Raw genomic sequence first — 16,172 nt, forward strand, 5'->3', positions numbered from 1 at the left:
AAAAAATGATACTTGACAGAGGGAAGTTGGCCATTTAAAAAATATCACAGTAGGATGTGACAGAAGGACACACTCGCAAGATGTGTCCATGTCCAAGCAGGGTCTACAGCTGCACCTCACACTTCCATCGTCACAGAAATAATTGGTTTGAGTCGCACCATGACAGCTAGGAGGCATCAGCTTGTTAAAAGTTTTTAGTCATTTGTCCAAAAAGGAGTTGCACAATTCATGTGATGCTGTTGCAGGACAATTTTAGAAGAAAAATGCTGTCAAAAATGAGTCATTGTTTTAAAAGAACATTTCTATCTCTCAGCCTTAAGGGGGCTGTTTGACTATTTTCATGTTGGATTCTAAAGCTATTCACAAAAAGAGGATCATTTTAATCTGTCTTTGTAAGCCACCAGAACTAATTAGGCAGTTAGCCTCATAATGAGATAAAGCAACACACACACACACACACACACACAATTTAATAACTGTTCCCACTCACTTCATATCTGAAACACTGCTGTGACTGATGTGTGTGAAGCATGTGGTTCATGTTACCAAAACTACAGGTTGCATAAAACAGCAACACTATGCTGGCTTTTAAAGGTTTTAGAGGATTTCCCACCAAGAGTTCAAATCTGAGAGTGAAAAAGACATGACGTGCCTGCAATGAGGGTGAGGATTTATTTTTCACATGAATATTTTTTTTTAAATGCTAAATAATGGCACAAAACATCAGGAGCTCAATTGCAAAAACCTGAGAATTTAGGAGGGCTCTCAGGTTTATCTGTCCTGCTGTGGTTAAACCTTGCCCTCTAGCAGTGCCATTAGAGAACCGGGTCCAGGGAAATCCTGGAGCCAGTTTTCCCTTTTTCCCCACTCATTGGAGAGACCGAGTGAACGACAAAATTTAAACAGACTGCAAAAGATTTGTGTTTGTGGATTTATTGTTACTGCAGTCATTCCAGACACCACAATGAGCTTAGTTTGCATAAGGATGTTACAAGTTGTGCACTCCTGACCTCTAGTGCTTAAAACTGGTACAACATGAAGTCAATATGAGTCAAAAGCAGAGGGGATTAAAAACGAATGGAAATGCATCATCATTATTCTTACACAAGTCGATTTAGTACATTTCTAAACGTAGTTTCTATACAGTACGTTTTTTCTAAGTCCCAATACTGTTTCATTCAGGCCAGGGCTGTACCAGTCCAACCTCTTCCTATTCTGATATGAGACAGATAAGGTATCTGTCTCATATCAGAGACAGTGAATCTACCAAAATTGAGAAGTGATGCAATTCATTGTTAAATTAATCTTGCTCTTTGGATAAAAGTACAAACCATTCTTTTATTTGTAAGAATTAGGCGAGACACATTTCCTCACACTGGAAATAAAATTTAGCAAACAAATCCAAGCAAAAAATATAGACCTACTGAATCGTGGTGCAGTTACATTAGATTCTCCTTCGTCTGCTTTGGTGGTTAGATCCCTGACTCTTCCTTTCAAAGTATCCTTGTGTACTCCCGAGTTGCTCACAATGCAATTTTGTCTCCCAATTTCTCCCAACAGAGTGCTTGGCATAGATAAACTCTGTATGAGAGTGTGTTAATGGGTGAATGAGACTTGCAGTACAAATTTCTCTCAGTGCTAAACTGAGTAGAAAGGTGTTATATGAGTACCAGTATACCAGTAATACCCCTCCAAACTGTAACCCTTCTATAGCTAACACAGCTACTGCATTGTAGTTGAGGCATGGAGTCATAAACACAGACCATCAGAACTGAACCAAACACTCTCTACCAATTGACTTGGCTGTTTGAGTCATGATCCCTTTCACAGATTGCATCACTAACACAAAAAGTGAGGGACTCAAATGATTCCATATGAAACCAGATCTTAAAAGCAGAGAAAGTTGAGGCTTGCAGGAACACAAACAGGCGTGGGAAATAATTAAAAAAGCAGCGAGAAACTTTAAGACTAACATATTAAAAACACATTTAAAAGATGCATCTCATATTTAGAATGTTTAATGTTAAAGTTCATGACAGTACAATTAGAAAAAGAAAAGTTTTTTTGGAAAACAAAGTAAACTTCTGATCAAACTCTTTTCTCACTTTCTCACACTTACTAAAAATGTAAACAAATTTTGTTAAAAAATGTAGATGAATAGTACAAATGTATCCACATAAACAAAAACATAATTATACTCAGAATTATACCAAGTATATTAAGAAGCGGGCAGCACACACAGCCTCACAGCACGAAGTACCCCAGTATCATCATGGCGTTTCTGTGAGTTGTTTGCTTGTTCTCCTCGTGTCTTCGTGAGTTTCTCCCACAGTCCGGTTAATCTGAATGACATAGGTGTGGCAATGTTAGCCAGCAGATTGGTGACCTGTCCAGAGTGTACCCTGCCTCTTGCCCTACGGTCGCTGGGACAGCCTCAGCCTCCAAAAGAACATCTTGGTCAATCATAATTTGAAGGCCATTAAACTGTGTTTAAATTGGAAATTCCAACACCTGTAAGACTTTACTCGGGGCAGTAGCAACTCAAGGAGGCCAGGAGTTGTGGCTTCTTCCGCCTGTTGATACTGCGCCTGAAAGGTGCAGAGGTGGGGTGAAGGGGGGGGGGGGGGTTACCATTGTTTGAAAAGTTGGCATTCAGCGAAATATTGCTCGTTATAATTTTTCATTTTAGCACCGAGAATACAATTTGTCAAAAAAATTCATGAACAGAGAAACGAAACAAACTACAAAGAATACAATTTCCTTCACGTGACTGTAGACGCATGCGTAGTCAGGCGGTTGTAACTCAAAATATGCAATAATCTGGGAAGCAGCTCGCGCTGGACTCCTCGCGGCAAACCGAGAACAAACTACAGTGTGTTCTTTCATTAGGAAGACAGCGCATTTCCAGCGGGATCCGGCCACAGGGCTTCGCTTGACTAACGAGCAGCAATGAGCTTTTTTGGTTTTGGTCAGAGTGCGGACATAGATATAGTTCTGAATGACGCCGAAACGAGAAAGAAAGCTGAGCACAGAAGCGAAGACGGCAGGAAAGACAAATATTTCCTTTTCTACGACGGGGAAACTGTTTCCGGAAAAGTCAACGTTACACTCAAATACCCGGGAAAGAGGCTGGAGCATAATGGCATCAAAATCGAGTTTATCGGCCAGATAGGTGAGCAGCTGCTAGGCCTGAATTCCACATTCAGCCCCAGACAGAAGTAGCCAAAGTGTGACAGGAAATACTGGGTAGCTAGCTACATGTACTGACGACTATCCGCATGGTGTATTTTACAGCTTTAATGTGTAAAAAGTGACAAGAAACGCATTTAAAGTTCGGCCGTACTGCAGTAACAAGTGTCTATTTGAAGTGTCGGGTCTCGTGACAGATGTGGGCGCGAGCGACGTCAGCTGACTCGTCAGCCATTGGAGAGCCGTTACGTCTCAGTGACCTTTGGCCCTGCTTTTAAACATCTTCTGTAACGTACACTTTTTGTTAAGTCGCACTTTCGGTGCCTAGATTATCACATGTAAGTAAGAACTGAAGTATTAGGTGATTGTCACTTTTACTTTTGTTCAATCAAAGATGGCAGCCTGAGAGCTGAGAGTTTCAAGGAAACTGCTTAAAGGCGTTTCTGACGGTGCGGCGAACTGTGTATTGTTGTGTCTGTGTGTTTAAAACAGTGTTTATCAGATGATACCGTTTAAGTGACCTGGAAGTGTCTCTGTGGCGGCCATGATAAACGCTGTGATCAGTGCCATCCCATAATTCATAGTCGGAGGCCGTCAGACTGGTGTTGACCAAGACAAAAAACAAAAACAAAAGAACAACAACACGGAATTGTTATTATTAAATGTCTATTACACTTCATACCATAACCTCCTAACATGAATTTAGTTCTGTACAACTCAGTTTGCATTAGTCTGTTGCTTTGTTTTGTATTGTATTTTGTCTTGGATCAGCTGGGATAAGTAATGGACAGAAGGAATTTTACTTTGCTCACAGAAATCTGAAACAAAGAGGAGTGAAAGAGTTAGTAATTTAATTTTGTTGGTTATGGGACAGATTTACTAACTGGGACAAATTACTGTGATGCTGCAGTCGCAGGATGGTATACTAACTAGGCTATATTTAAGATAAGATAAGCTAAGATAACCTTTATTAGTCCCACACGTGGGAAATTTGTTTTGTCACAGCAGGAAGTGGACAGTGCAAAAGTTATGAGGCAAAAATTAGGATACAATAAGAATAAATACAGTACACAACTGTACAGAATAGAATAAAATACTATATACAGTAGAATAAAATAAAATAAATATACAATAAGATAAAAATAGAATACAAATACAAATGCTATATACAACTGAGTAAGAATACAACGATGACAGAAAGGATTATTGCACTTAGTATTATTGCATATGTATGGATGTGTGTGCTTGATCAGTTAAAGTTTTTATTATGGAGTCTGACAGCAGTGGGGAGGAAAGACCTGCGAAATCTCTCCGTCCCACACCGTGGGTGCCGCAGTCTCCCACTGAAGGAGCTGCTCAGTGCTGTCACAGTCTGCTGCATGGGGTGGGAGATGTTGTCCATCAGGGATGACAGCTTAGCCGCCGTTCTCCTGTCACTCACCACCTCCACTGGGTCCAGAGGGCATCCAAGAACAGAGCTGGCCCTTCGGATCACCCTGTTCAGTCTCTTCCTGTCCCCAGCAGAGATGCTGCCGCCCCAGCAGACCACACCATAAAAGATAGCAGAAGCCACAACAGAGTCATAGAAGGTCTTCAGGAGTGGGCCCTCCACTCCAAACGACCTGAGACTCCGCAGCAGGTACAGCCTGCTCTGCCCTTTCCTGTAGAGGGCGTCTGAGTTATGAGTCCAGTCCAGTCTATTGTTCAGATGAACACCAAGGTACCTGTAGCTGTCCACAGCCTCAATGTCCATACCTTGGATGTTCAGTGGTTGAAGTGGAGAATGCTTGTATATTTATATTTATATACAAAAGCCCAGCCAGTTCACTTCAGCAATCACCACATTAATGCTAAGTACCACAAATTAGCAGCTAAAAAACCAGCAGACCCAGCGTATGATGTAGGGCTCACCTCTAACCATTCAGCATGTGAAATCAGTGAAGAGTTTAGGACAGCCAAAGTTTGGCTTTGCAGTCACCGCTTTAAGCCCTTCACCCAATGTGCCAATTATGCATTTGTTCTTCCTCTCTCTTATTCCAAATAAACCTCATCTAAGAATGCATCACAACCGGAAGAGGCATAATTCTTCAGTGTTAGATTTAATGTCATTTTTAGTAAATTACAGGCTGCAAATGTTAATATTCGCCTCCTGAAATTATATATGCCATAGCTGCAAAAATACCGCTGTCCACAACTTTCAGTTACAAAACTGACACCATGCCTCTTTAGCAAATCCCAGCAGTTGCATTTTAATGTTAAATAAGGGTTTATGCTGCCACAGACTGTTATTAGAATTGGCCCTATATGTACCTTCTTTAAAACATCAGCTTTTGTAATGGTTATTTTACTCAGGTGGTTCCCTTTTACAACCGGTATAAAATAACCGGGTAACGCACAGCAGGGTGAAGTAAGTGTTGTATTCCATGGTTCTGCACATTGTAGTTTCAACCCTGCAGATATCCAATCTTACACTGGATATTTTTTTTACTCTCAGACAAACTCAAACAGATTTCTCTGACATTTCTTATATATAGTTACATATTTGTTTGTTTACACTCTATCCAAGCTGGTTGTTGTTTGTTGCACTCTAGAAACATGCAGTGTATATATAGAGGTTTAGGACCAGAATACACTGCTGTATTTTCTTGTTTCTGTAGGTAATGTCTACGTTATTTAAGCAAAACAGAGCCAAATCATATTCCACAGATCACAACTCCTAATTGTGCATTGAAAGAATCTGGGTGCTAAACTGGCCTGCCCGCAGTACAAACCTGTCACCTGTTGGAAACTTCAAACACATTCTGAAACATGAACATGACAAACAGTGTCCTGCACTTTTAAGCAGCTGCAATGCTTTAACAAGCAAGAATGAGAAAGCATTTTGGCCTACAGCATTCACGCTCCTTAGTTCCCAAACCTCTACAGTTGTTAAAAGAGGAAGTGATGCAACAAACACAGGCCTGCACAAACTGTTTCAAATGTGCTACTCACGCTAAAAACAAACTTAGAATAAATTTTTTCAAATAACAGCGTTGCTTAGTTTAAACATCATGCTGTCAGTCTTTTTTTCAGTTGGTTAAAATGATTAGCATTTTTCATTTGCATGTTAAAGTATCTCAGTTGATTTTGAAATAGTTGTGAGCAGATAGGAAATGGAAAGCAAACAGTAATAATTATAAAGTATGTAAATTCATTTCTGACCAGTCATTTCACTGAAATTCAGCTTGCACCATGTAGTCAGTGTGTCAGCACAGTGGGAGAAGTGGTCACTGTGAGGACTGTCAGTACACAATTTTCTTTGCAGTTCCTCAGATAAAAGAGTTTAAAATGACTTCAGCGATGGGCAATGTGTGACACTGTTAATTTGTGTTTCCAGAAATGTACTATGACAGGGGGAATCATCACGAGTTTGTGTCTCTGGTGAAAGACTTGGCTCGACCAGGGGAGCTCACACAGTCACAGACGTTTGACTTTGAGTTCACACATGTGGAGAAACCCTACGAATCATACACTGGTCAGAACGTCAAGTTACGGTAAGTTCTGCTCTGTCCTCTGCAAGTGGAATCGTTAATGGCTTGTTCCATGTTTTTGATGGCGTGCTGTAACGCTGGACATTCTTTAACCTTTGTGCAGTTGAGGTGTTACCCTGTATTTCATTCGTATATGCTAAGCTATACATCTTCAATTTCCTGCTTCATATTTAGGAGTGAGAATGCTATAAATTTTCTCATCTTTGTTTTTTGTTTTTTAAAAAATGCTCTCTGTCAAGAGAGCCTAATGTCTTCTGTTCACTACCGAAGAAAATGTAAGCTTTTTGAAATTATGCCAAATTACAAAACGCTTAGATTTATCTCTAATAAAAACCGCTGTAACTTTGCTTTGCTTCACTTCAGCAGCATCAGGTATATGTTGATTCATGGTTTTCTTATCTGCTATAAAAAGCCAGGCCAGGAAAATCTCCCTTCATGTTTTTCTGTTTTATCTTCAGTTACTTTGACACAAAGGCATCTGCTGTGATGCTCACACCTCTGATGAAGTCTGACAAGTGTCAGTACTGATAAATGATTACAATAATAATATTTCTGACTATCTGAGTCAAAATTGAATTAAATTAAATCAAATCGAGACCTTGTGAATCAGAATTGAATCTGTTATAGAAATCAGTGACGATACCCAGCCCTACTTTCAAGCACCGGGAAGGTCCACTTTTAAGTCTTTAGTTGAGCTTTTTCGTCATCACTATCTTGCTGTTTTGAAACTAGATGTTTTGAGTAAGTGGTGCTCCTGACTAAAGAATTGAGAGACAGTGTGTACTCATGAAGATCTTCAAGTGGCTTCTTTTTCCCATTAAATTTGCATGTGAGGTTTTCAAACTGGTTCAAAGATATCTTTGAAGTTTCTTTGTAAGATTACTTCATGACATGCAAAACCATAACAATACTTGCTGTTACCTCTTCAACAACGTTGGTGGTAAAGAAAAGCATCTTCAGGTGCTCTGGTCCAATCCCAACTTGTTTTACTAAACGTCAGTTACAAAGAACTACTTAAAATATGATCTGAAATGCAGATAAACTGCTACATTAGTTTGCCTTCACTTGTAAAAGTTGTGTGTTTCTTGTACACTTTGGTGTTCTCTGTTGCAGCAGTGCATCTAAAGAGGGGCATGCTGTGCACACAGAGATGAAAATCTGTGTACTGGTCAGTGCAACCTCACATGCTGCTTACGGGCTGTTAGCTCTTCTCTTGTATCCAAATGTTTTTGCATTTGCTTCCAGCTACTTTCTCAGGGCGACAGTAGGCCGGAGACTCAACGACATCAGCAAAGAGTTGGATCTTGTGGTTCACACACTCAGCACCTACCCCGAGCTGAACTCCTCCATCAAGATGGAAGTTGGCATTGAGGACTGTCTACACATAGAGTTTGAGTACAATAAGTCCAAGTATGATTTTCTTTTTTCTTTGCAATCAGAAATTGAAATGATCAAAGCAAGAGAGAATATTAACAGATTCCATCATCTGCTTGCAGGTATCACCTAAAAGATGTTATTGTAGGGAAGATTTACTTCCTCCTAGTGAGGATTAAGATCAGACATATGGAGATTGACATCATCAAGCGGGAGACAACTGGCACAGGCCCTAACGTCTACCATGAGAACGACACCATAGCAAAGTATGAAATAATGGATGGTGCCCCCGTCAGAGGTGAGGTTAGAGGCCTTTTTTGGTCTGTGGTTCTGCTGCTTGTTGCAGCAGATCTCATTTGTTGCAAACTAAACCTGCTTTTGTCTTGTGCTACAGGAGAGTCCATCCCCATCAGGCTGTTTCTGGCAGGCTATGAGTTGACCCCCACAATGAGGGACATTAACAAGAAGTTTTCTGTGCGGTACTACCTTAATCTGGTCCTCATAGATGAAGAGGAAAGACGCTATTTCAAACAGCAGGTACACAGACAGTGAGATCACGAGATCTGTAGTTCTTCTGCTCACTCACACAGGTGACTGTTAATGACGTTCCAGCTGCTGTGGTTCAAGCACTTTCGAGTACTGTGTCGTTCTTGGAGCTCTACTTTGTGTTTAGTCATAGTATCTAGGAATATGACCACTTTAGACATAGTAAAGAAAATGTGTACTCTAGAAATATCGTACTATAGATCTATAATGACTTTGTGTCTCTGGACGAGCTTTCTGCGGTTTGGGAAAAAGAACCCTTGGCGATGTCAGTGAGGGTTACAGGCAGGCAACAACTTCACAGGCTGAAAACTGAAGCCAGTCCAGAAATGCAGTTTCTCTATTGCCCAGTTGAAGCAGTTCACAGCTGATCCTCTGATTTTCTTAGTTATTTTTCCTTTTTTTGAGACCAGCAAAACTAAGTGAGCTTTTCTGCACTTTTCCAGGGAGACGTGTACTGTTTCTTTGTTGTTGTCTAATAAGTTAAGAAGAAAACAGAGGAAATGTTTGCATCCATTCATGGCTAAAAAAAAAAAGTATAATAGCGGCTTTTGCATAAAAGTTCATAAGGACCAAGATGAATAAAAGAAGGAAGCATTTGCACAATGAAAAATGTATGTGCGCTGTTCTGCACTTCTGAAAACACACAGTCTCAGTTATCAATCAGTACAAGGACTGGGCTTCTGTCCAATCATGGTCCTGGGACTCTAGCTGGAAAACAAAGCTGATTGGGTGTCAGAGTCTTGGCATCAAGGCCACACGCCCCAATCTGTGTACACAGAGGCACTGAGGAGGGTTAAACATGTGAGAGGAAGAAATGTTTATAACTGAGAATGATTCAATTACTGGTAAATATGAGAGCACATGGGGCAAATAAAAAAGACTATAATTCTTCTGGCAATCTGAGGATATTTTGCAGTTAGTTAAATGTTAATATTTTGAGCTTTTATAGATCTGAGAGTTTACCAACAGTACATCCCCCTCACACCACCATGTATGTTGTTTTAATTTTTTCCAGGAGATCACACTGTGGAGGAAAGGCGACATTGTGAGGAAGAGTATGTCTCATCAAGCCGCCATTGCCTCGCAGCGCTTTGAAGGTACCTCCAATCCAGAGAAGTTCCTCGGCCATAACGCCGAGGAAGACACCGGCTAAAACCCAGCATGTGCTGCAGCGAGTGTCCGAACAGAGACAGCGCACGGACGTCAGTCTGAACTCTTAATGTGAAAATCACTCGTTTGCATCGAGACAAAATGCACTGCGGTGTTTGTCACAGCTGGAGTAGTGTGCTGAGCGTGTGAGGCGTGTGTGTGCGTGCGTGTGTGTGCGTGAATGTGTGTGTGTATGTGAGGGTGGGGATGGATAAACCAGAGTCGGACTGTATTTGTTAGCAATTTTCAGCGTTTTCATTTGAACAAACAATCTTGACGTACCAGCTGGTTCGAGTTTACCACGCTAAGACTGATGGTGTCAGCTAACTTCTCTGTCTCTCAAAACTGCACAAAATTGGCTTGTAAGTACTTAATTGATGCCTTGGCATTTATTGTACACCTCAATGGGGGTGAACTTCACCCATTAGATGCACTTAAATGTCATTTGCAGGTGTGTGTGAATGTAGAATACATGGCACAGAGCCATCTGGAGGTGTATTTCTGACACCGCCTTTCCTTTAAACTACTTACTTTGTGGGAAGATTGATACAGCAGCCATTCGACAAGTTAATGATGACTGGCTAAACAATACATGTGACGGCACGTGTGTGTGTGCTCACAAGAATGTGAAATTTGAACATGAACTCATGTAATGTTTTTCTGCCATGCCCTCTGCTGGAAAGAAACGCTTTTATTTCCATTTTGCATCTTAATTTTACATAAGTCAAGGAAACCAAACAGCAGTCTGAAAAAAACTATAATGGAAGAGATTTATTTTCATACATTCCAGAAACAGGCGTGACTACAGAGTATTCATTTGAACCCAAATCAGTTTGTTTCAGCCAGCACTGAAAACGTTTGATGCTTCAGTAGGTGACAGTATAGTGTCCCTTCCATCTTTTGTTACAGCTGCCAGTCACTGATAGTTTGAAACCTCTCTGCCATTTGCACTGTGTGCTTTTCTTTTCTGCTCTCAGCACTGTTTATGAACTTGAGTCAAGAGGAGAAAGTTGGCATCACTTCAGATCTAATAAAGATAGTATTACACCTGCGCTTATTTACAAAGATGCCTGTTAACACAGTATAGACTCCTGAGGATGCTTCTTTGTGCCTATAAGGGTTTTGTGCCAAAATGTCTGCAATACTAGAGAACAGTTGCCACGGTGAGTTGCTACGCCCTGCGCTCCCACGTTTATCTACCAGTAAATAAATGGGTTTAGTACAAAGGCAGGTTTAGATGATGTGGTGAATGTATACTGAAGGCCTCTCTTTTATATTAAGCACTTAATGACATTTTGAAAATTAACAATCCCAGAACATTTTCTAAATAGAATGAGTTCTTTTGCTTTTACTTTTTAACTGCAGGTCAGGCAGAGTTTATTGGAGTTCTTGTGCCATTATTTGCTTTGCTTTTCTAAACTATGAGAGGACACTAATAAGTACAAAATGAGAAGCACTCGAAGCAAGCCCCTGGATCTTCTTGTCCTTCTGTCTTCTGCTTAACAAGCTTTCCAAAATGCATCACTGTGTATGTTTCATACTCTCCTAGGCAGTAGGGTCGGGTTTTTGCCATGCTGCTGTTTTGCTCTGGTGATTTGATTGCTGTCACCAGACGGCTTTTTAGATACTGTTGAAATATTAAGACTCGCAGCCTGAATTGTGTTGCTTTAAGCCAGAAAGACATGTTCTAATTCACATGTATAGAAGTTGAGCAAGGGGGGGGGAAAAAACAGTTAATAAAGCTCTGGTAATATCTGATAAATACGACTGTAGGGACGGTGGTTTGTCACCTTCAAAGTGCAGGAGAGAGTTGAGAGGTGGGGAGATTTCAAAGACATTTAAATTGACAGAAACATGCTGGCAAGTTTCTAATGTTTTCAAAAACACACATTTTGTGCTGAAGGAAATGAATAAATAAAAATATCGGAATTGTTCTTAGCTTAAATGAGCACCTCCATGTATCAAGACAAGCAGGAGACCAGCACCTCCTGGTCTCCTGATAGATAAAAGAAAGCAAGCTTTCCCTTCTCTGGCCTCACTCTTCACCCTGATCAGTCTCAAAGAGCTCCTGCAGTATTTCTCGGCCTCACAGGGCACGCAGTTCATGCTCTGCTCTTTTCATGAATGGCCTGTGATTCTACTTTTTATCAGTACTGGTAAACTCTGACAACAGCGAGAATGTAAAACCAGAATAAACGATGAAATGTACAATATAAATGCACAATGTAAATGCAGCCCCCACCTTCTGTTTATATTCCTGTCACATTTTATCTTGTTTATAAATGTTGATTTTAATCATTTTATATTCCAATTATTCTTTGAAATCAAAGGGATTAAATAACTGAGAAACACGCCTAATGTTTTCGATGCACTTTTTTTCTTACGTGAGTAGATTATCTCCGCTCTGGGTGAGACACGTCCTGGTGAACACATCTCTTAGTTACTGTGACTCAGTTTTGTTTTTAAACGGTTCTCTTCCTGGGAGTTTAAAAATGATCAACATTGGGCTCTGTGATATTCTGTATTTCAGTGTTGTCACAAGGGGGCAGGATTGAATCAGGTTTGGTTCTGATTTCATGGTACGCACAGGTGATGATGATGATATCAGGAATAGTTGTGCCATGCTTGGTGGGAAATACGAACGACAAGTTAAAGATTCTGTTCTTAATAAACAACACGGGCTTCATGCTGGTTTTGTTTGCAGGTTCACAGACTCTAAACAGGGGCATGAAAGGGGGTTCAACTCCATCTTATATTAAAAAGATCTTATATTCAGCCTGGTGAACAGTATCATTAAAATTACAATTTCTTATCCTCGAGTACTAAAATACAGCAAGTGTTATACTTATCTTCAAAGACATTACCTCTGTAATGTCTTTGAAGATTTGACTGTAGAAGAAAGATCGGAATGCAGTTTTTGCTTTAAAAATAAAGCAGAAACTTTCATGTCTTGAGATTTTCTGCAGTCTTCAGAAAACTCAAAACTTTCAAATGAGTCATTCATTCAAAGTGAAAGTTTAACAGCAGCTGAAGAGCTTCTGAGGAGAATGATCTGTTGGCATGATATTATATGATGAATGCACCTTCTTCATATGCAGAAGAACTGAGTCCTATGTAAAAGAAAACCTTGCTGCTAAAAAAATAAATTTTACTAAATGAATGCAGAGCAATGGTCCTGTGACCTGACGGTTCCTGGGTCACAGAAAACTTCATGCAGGATTATTACACTTTTTGAATAATGGAATATTCAATAAGTGTGAACATTATGAGAATTTGAAGCCATGTTCACGAGACAGATGACTGCCAGTTCTGATATAAGTAGCCTGAGGCTGTGGCTCAGGAGGTAGAGCAGGTTGCTGGTTCAATCCCTGGCTCCCCCTAGTCTGCATGCCAAATGTCCTTGGGCAAGATTCTAACCCCAAGTTGCTCTTAGATGCATCCATCAGAGTATGAATGTGTGTGGATGTTAGTTAGAAAGCACTTGAAGTATAGAAGAAAGCACTGGTGAGAAAAGAGTGTCAAAGTTTTTCTCTGGAAAAGGAATATCAGCTCTGTGTCGAGCCGGAAAAACAGTCCAGATCTCACTCTGACTGAAAACTAATTCTGGAAATGAAAAACAAAGCTCTATGACAAGGTTCCTTTTGGCAAAGCTGGAACCAGCTTGATGAAGAATACAATCATTCAATAGTGAATCCATGGCTCACATAATTCAGGCCATTATAAAAACTTGAGGTTACATTTTTTTATGTTTCACAAAACCAGAATCTTCAGCTATAAAATAAAACAGTTTTGCATCATATCTGTGATTCGCTACAAAGTGAACGTCCTCCAAGAATCAACATTCCAAACTTGTGTCTATAAACAGCTTTTTGCCAGATAGTTGCAACAATTTGTGATGTAAAAACTATAACTATAATGATAATAATAATAAAATTATTACTAATAATACAGATAGTTCTGTAGTTTCAGTCACAGTTCTTTTTCAACGTAGTGATTTAAATCATACTATAAACTTTTTTTTACATTTCAAATACTCAGCTACATCATTTATATACAGATTCAGATACCTTTACATTGGTAATGGCATTTTTATTTATATAACATGTTTTATTATATATAAAGGGCCACTGAGTGTGGGTAGTTTTGGCCTTGAATTCTGAAGCTGTGCAAGTCATTCTTCAGTTTCGCTCTCAGATGTACGGTACACATGTCATGTGCTGAAATGAAAGGTATGACTTCTGTCATTATAACATATGAGTGGCTTAATTTATACATGTGCATAACCTTCACATGTGTATTGTAACAGTGTCACTGTGCTCCTCGGGAGAGTGGATAGGTTTGCTGTGCACCTAATGGCTGAGTCATTAAAAGCCACAAAATGTGTGAGTCATCTGTGTAATGTATGCAAAGTCAGTACATCTTGTGCTACAGAGACTGGAGTCACGAATGTGGATGCGCTGGAGTCCTTGTCCAGACTGCTGTTTGACTGGTGGCTTCAGGTCATTTGCTTCACTGCTGGACGTTTCTTCGGGCTGACAGAACTGACAGGAAGGTGTTTGGCTTTTATCCTCAGGCTGAGACAGTCTGTCATCGAAGCCTGCCAGGTGAAAAGCGAACTAAAACTGGCCTGGGATCATCTGTCGAGAGCAAGCAGGTGAGACTGGGTGTCCAGGTTTAGGTTCCTTCTTCCTTACTTTGATCCTCTTTTAGTAGCTCTCTGCAGTGACAAGGTTTTTATAATCACCCTCCATCTTTCCATAGGAAATAGGCCTGATTTGTCAGCCTGTCTAACTGTTCTTCACAAGTACAGCTGAAGTTTATTCTTTAAACTATATATCCCATCCCTGTAAATTCAATTCAATTCCATTTTATTTATACAGCATCAAATCACAACAACAGTTACTTCAAGATGCTTTATATTGTAAGGTAGACCCTACAATAATACATACAGAGAAAAACCCAACAATCATATGACCCCCGATTAGCAAGCACTTTGGCGACAGTGGGAAGGAAAAACTCCCTTTTAACAGGAAGAAACATCCGGCAGAACCAGGCTCAGGGAGGGGCGGGGCCATCTGCGACTGGTTGGGGTGGGAGAAGAAAGACAGGATAAAAGTCATGCTGTGGAAGAGAGACAGATTAATAAAAAGTATGTAAATCTTTCCTACTAGACCCACACATCTGTCGAACCACTGACACCAAATATGACTAATTTGCTTTATGTCAGTGGACGTTCCAAGACAGGCATTTTGATGTGTGAGTGACTGGATGCTTTGGTGAAACACTGGTCAAAAGCAACTTTTGGTGTAGCCTGTTCTGCTCGAGTTTCTGAATTCTCTTCTGCTGGGAAGCAAAGTACTCTCAGAAGATCACACTTCACAAATCTCTGTCTGTGTGCTTTGGTGTGTGTGTGTTGTGTGTGTGTGTGTGTGTGTGTGTGTGTGTGTGTGTGTGTGTGTGTGTGTGTGTGTGTGTGTGTCTGTCTGATCTGTCTGTCTGTCATCTTACTTTGTACATCTATTACACAAGACCTTTCTCTTTCTTTGAGCTCTCTTGAAATAAACTGTTCAATCTGATCATCTGGACTTCCTGCTTTTGCATCATGGCTGGAAAAAAAACCCACACACTGAGCAACTGTGGAAGAAATACTGAGCAAAGTTAAAAGCTGCCCACCCATGTGAGTACTCAGTCAAAGTGCTGAATAACCGTTCAAAAAGTGTGATCATTGCATTTCCATTTATTTGCGGTATCAGGCACCTCCCTGTATTCTCTTTATTTTTTTTATTCACCAGTCTGGGCCTTTTCTGCAGGTGGCTATGGTAGCAAAGTCTTTATTTGTGTAGAGTAAAATCAGGGCGGTAGCAACCCAACGTATTATGAATATAATGCAGTGAGCTTTTCTGGCGTTGTGTTGTTTTCACACTTCACATTCCTCACAGTCACAGTCCTCTTTGAGAACGAGCTGCTTTTGTGTTTTTAGGTTGGGATAATAACCTAAGAAAATATGTATGCATCACTTGCTCACATAAACGATCAGTTATTTTAATTGTAATTTATAAATCCTTGGACTTGAATAGAATATGTGTTTCAGGAAGATTCACGAAGGACTCCAAATTTAACACTTTGTGCATTTTACAAAGCGTGCCACTCTTTTCTTTCTAATGCATTCAATTTTATTTCTATAGTGCCGAATCATAACAACAGTCGCCTAAAAGTGCTTCACAGAAAAACCCCACCAATCAGACGACTTTGTCTTTGTCTTTTCCCCTGCCACCACTGTAATTAAGAACACGTTCTCGAGGATTTGCCTGGTTAAATGGCAGTTACATTGACTCAGTGCATGCAGTCCACCTTGTGGTACAAATTTGCATGTTATGAAATACT

General features: G+C 40.2%; 1 protein-coding gene across 1 annotated transcript; it reads left to right on the forward strand.

Annotated features, from left to right (window-relative positions):
• The first annotated feature begins 2,766 nt into the window (after positions 1-2,766).
• On the forward strand, positions 2,767-11,510 carry LOC102297476 (vacuolar protein sorting-associated protein 26B-like). The gene is made up of 6 exons (XM_005947793.2): positions 2,767-3,172; positions 6,566-6,722; positions 7,965-8,129; positions 8,216-8,391; positions 8,488-8,630; positions 9,655-11,510. Exons 1-6 carry the CDS (start codon positions 2,950-2,952, stop codon positions 9,790-9,792), a joined length of 1,002 nt encoding a protein of 333 aa, XP_005947855.1. The 5' UTR covers positions 2,767-2,949; the 3' UTR covers positions 9,793-11,510.
• The last annotated feature ends 4,662 nt before the right edge of the window (positions 11,511-16,172 follow it).

Source organism: Haplochromis burtoni, unplaced genomic scaffold (assembly GCF_018398535.1).
Source record: "Haplochromis burtoni strain Fernald_Lab_line unplaced genomic scaffold, NCSU_Asbu1 Contig_24, whole genome shotgun sequence".
NCBI classification, from domain to species: Eukaryota; Metazoa; Chordata; class Actinopteri; order Cichliformes; family Cichlidae; genus Haplochromis; species Haplochromis burtoni.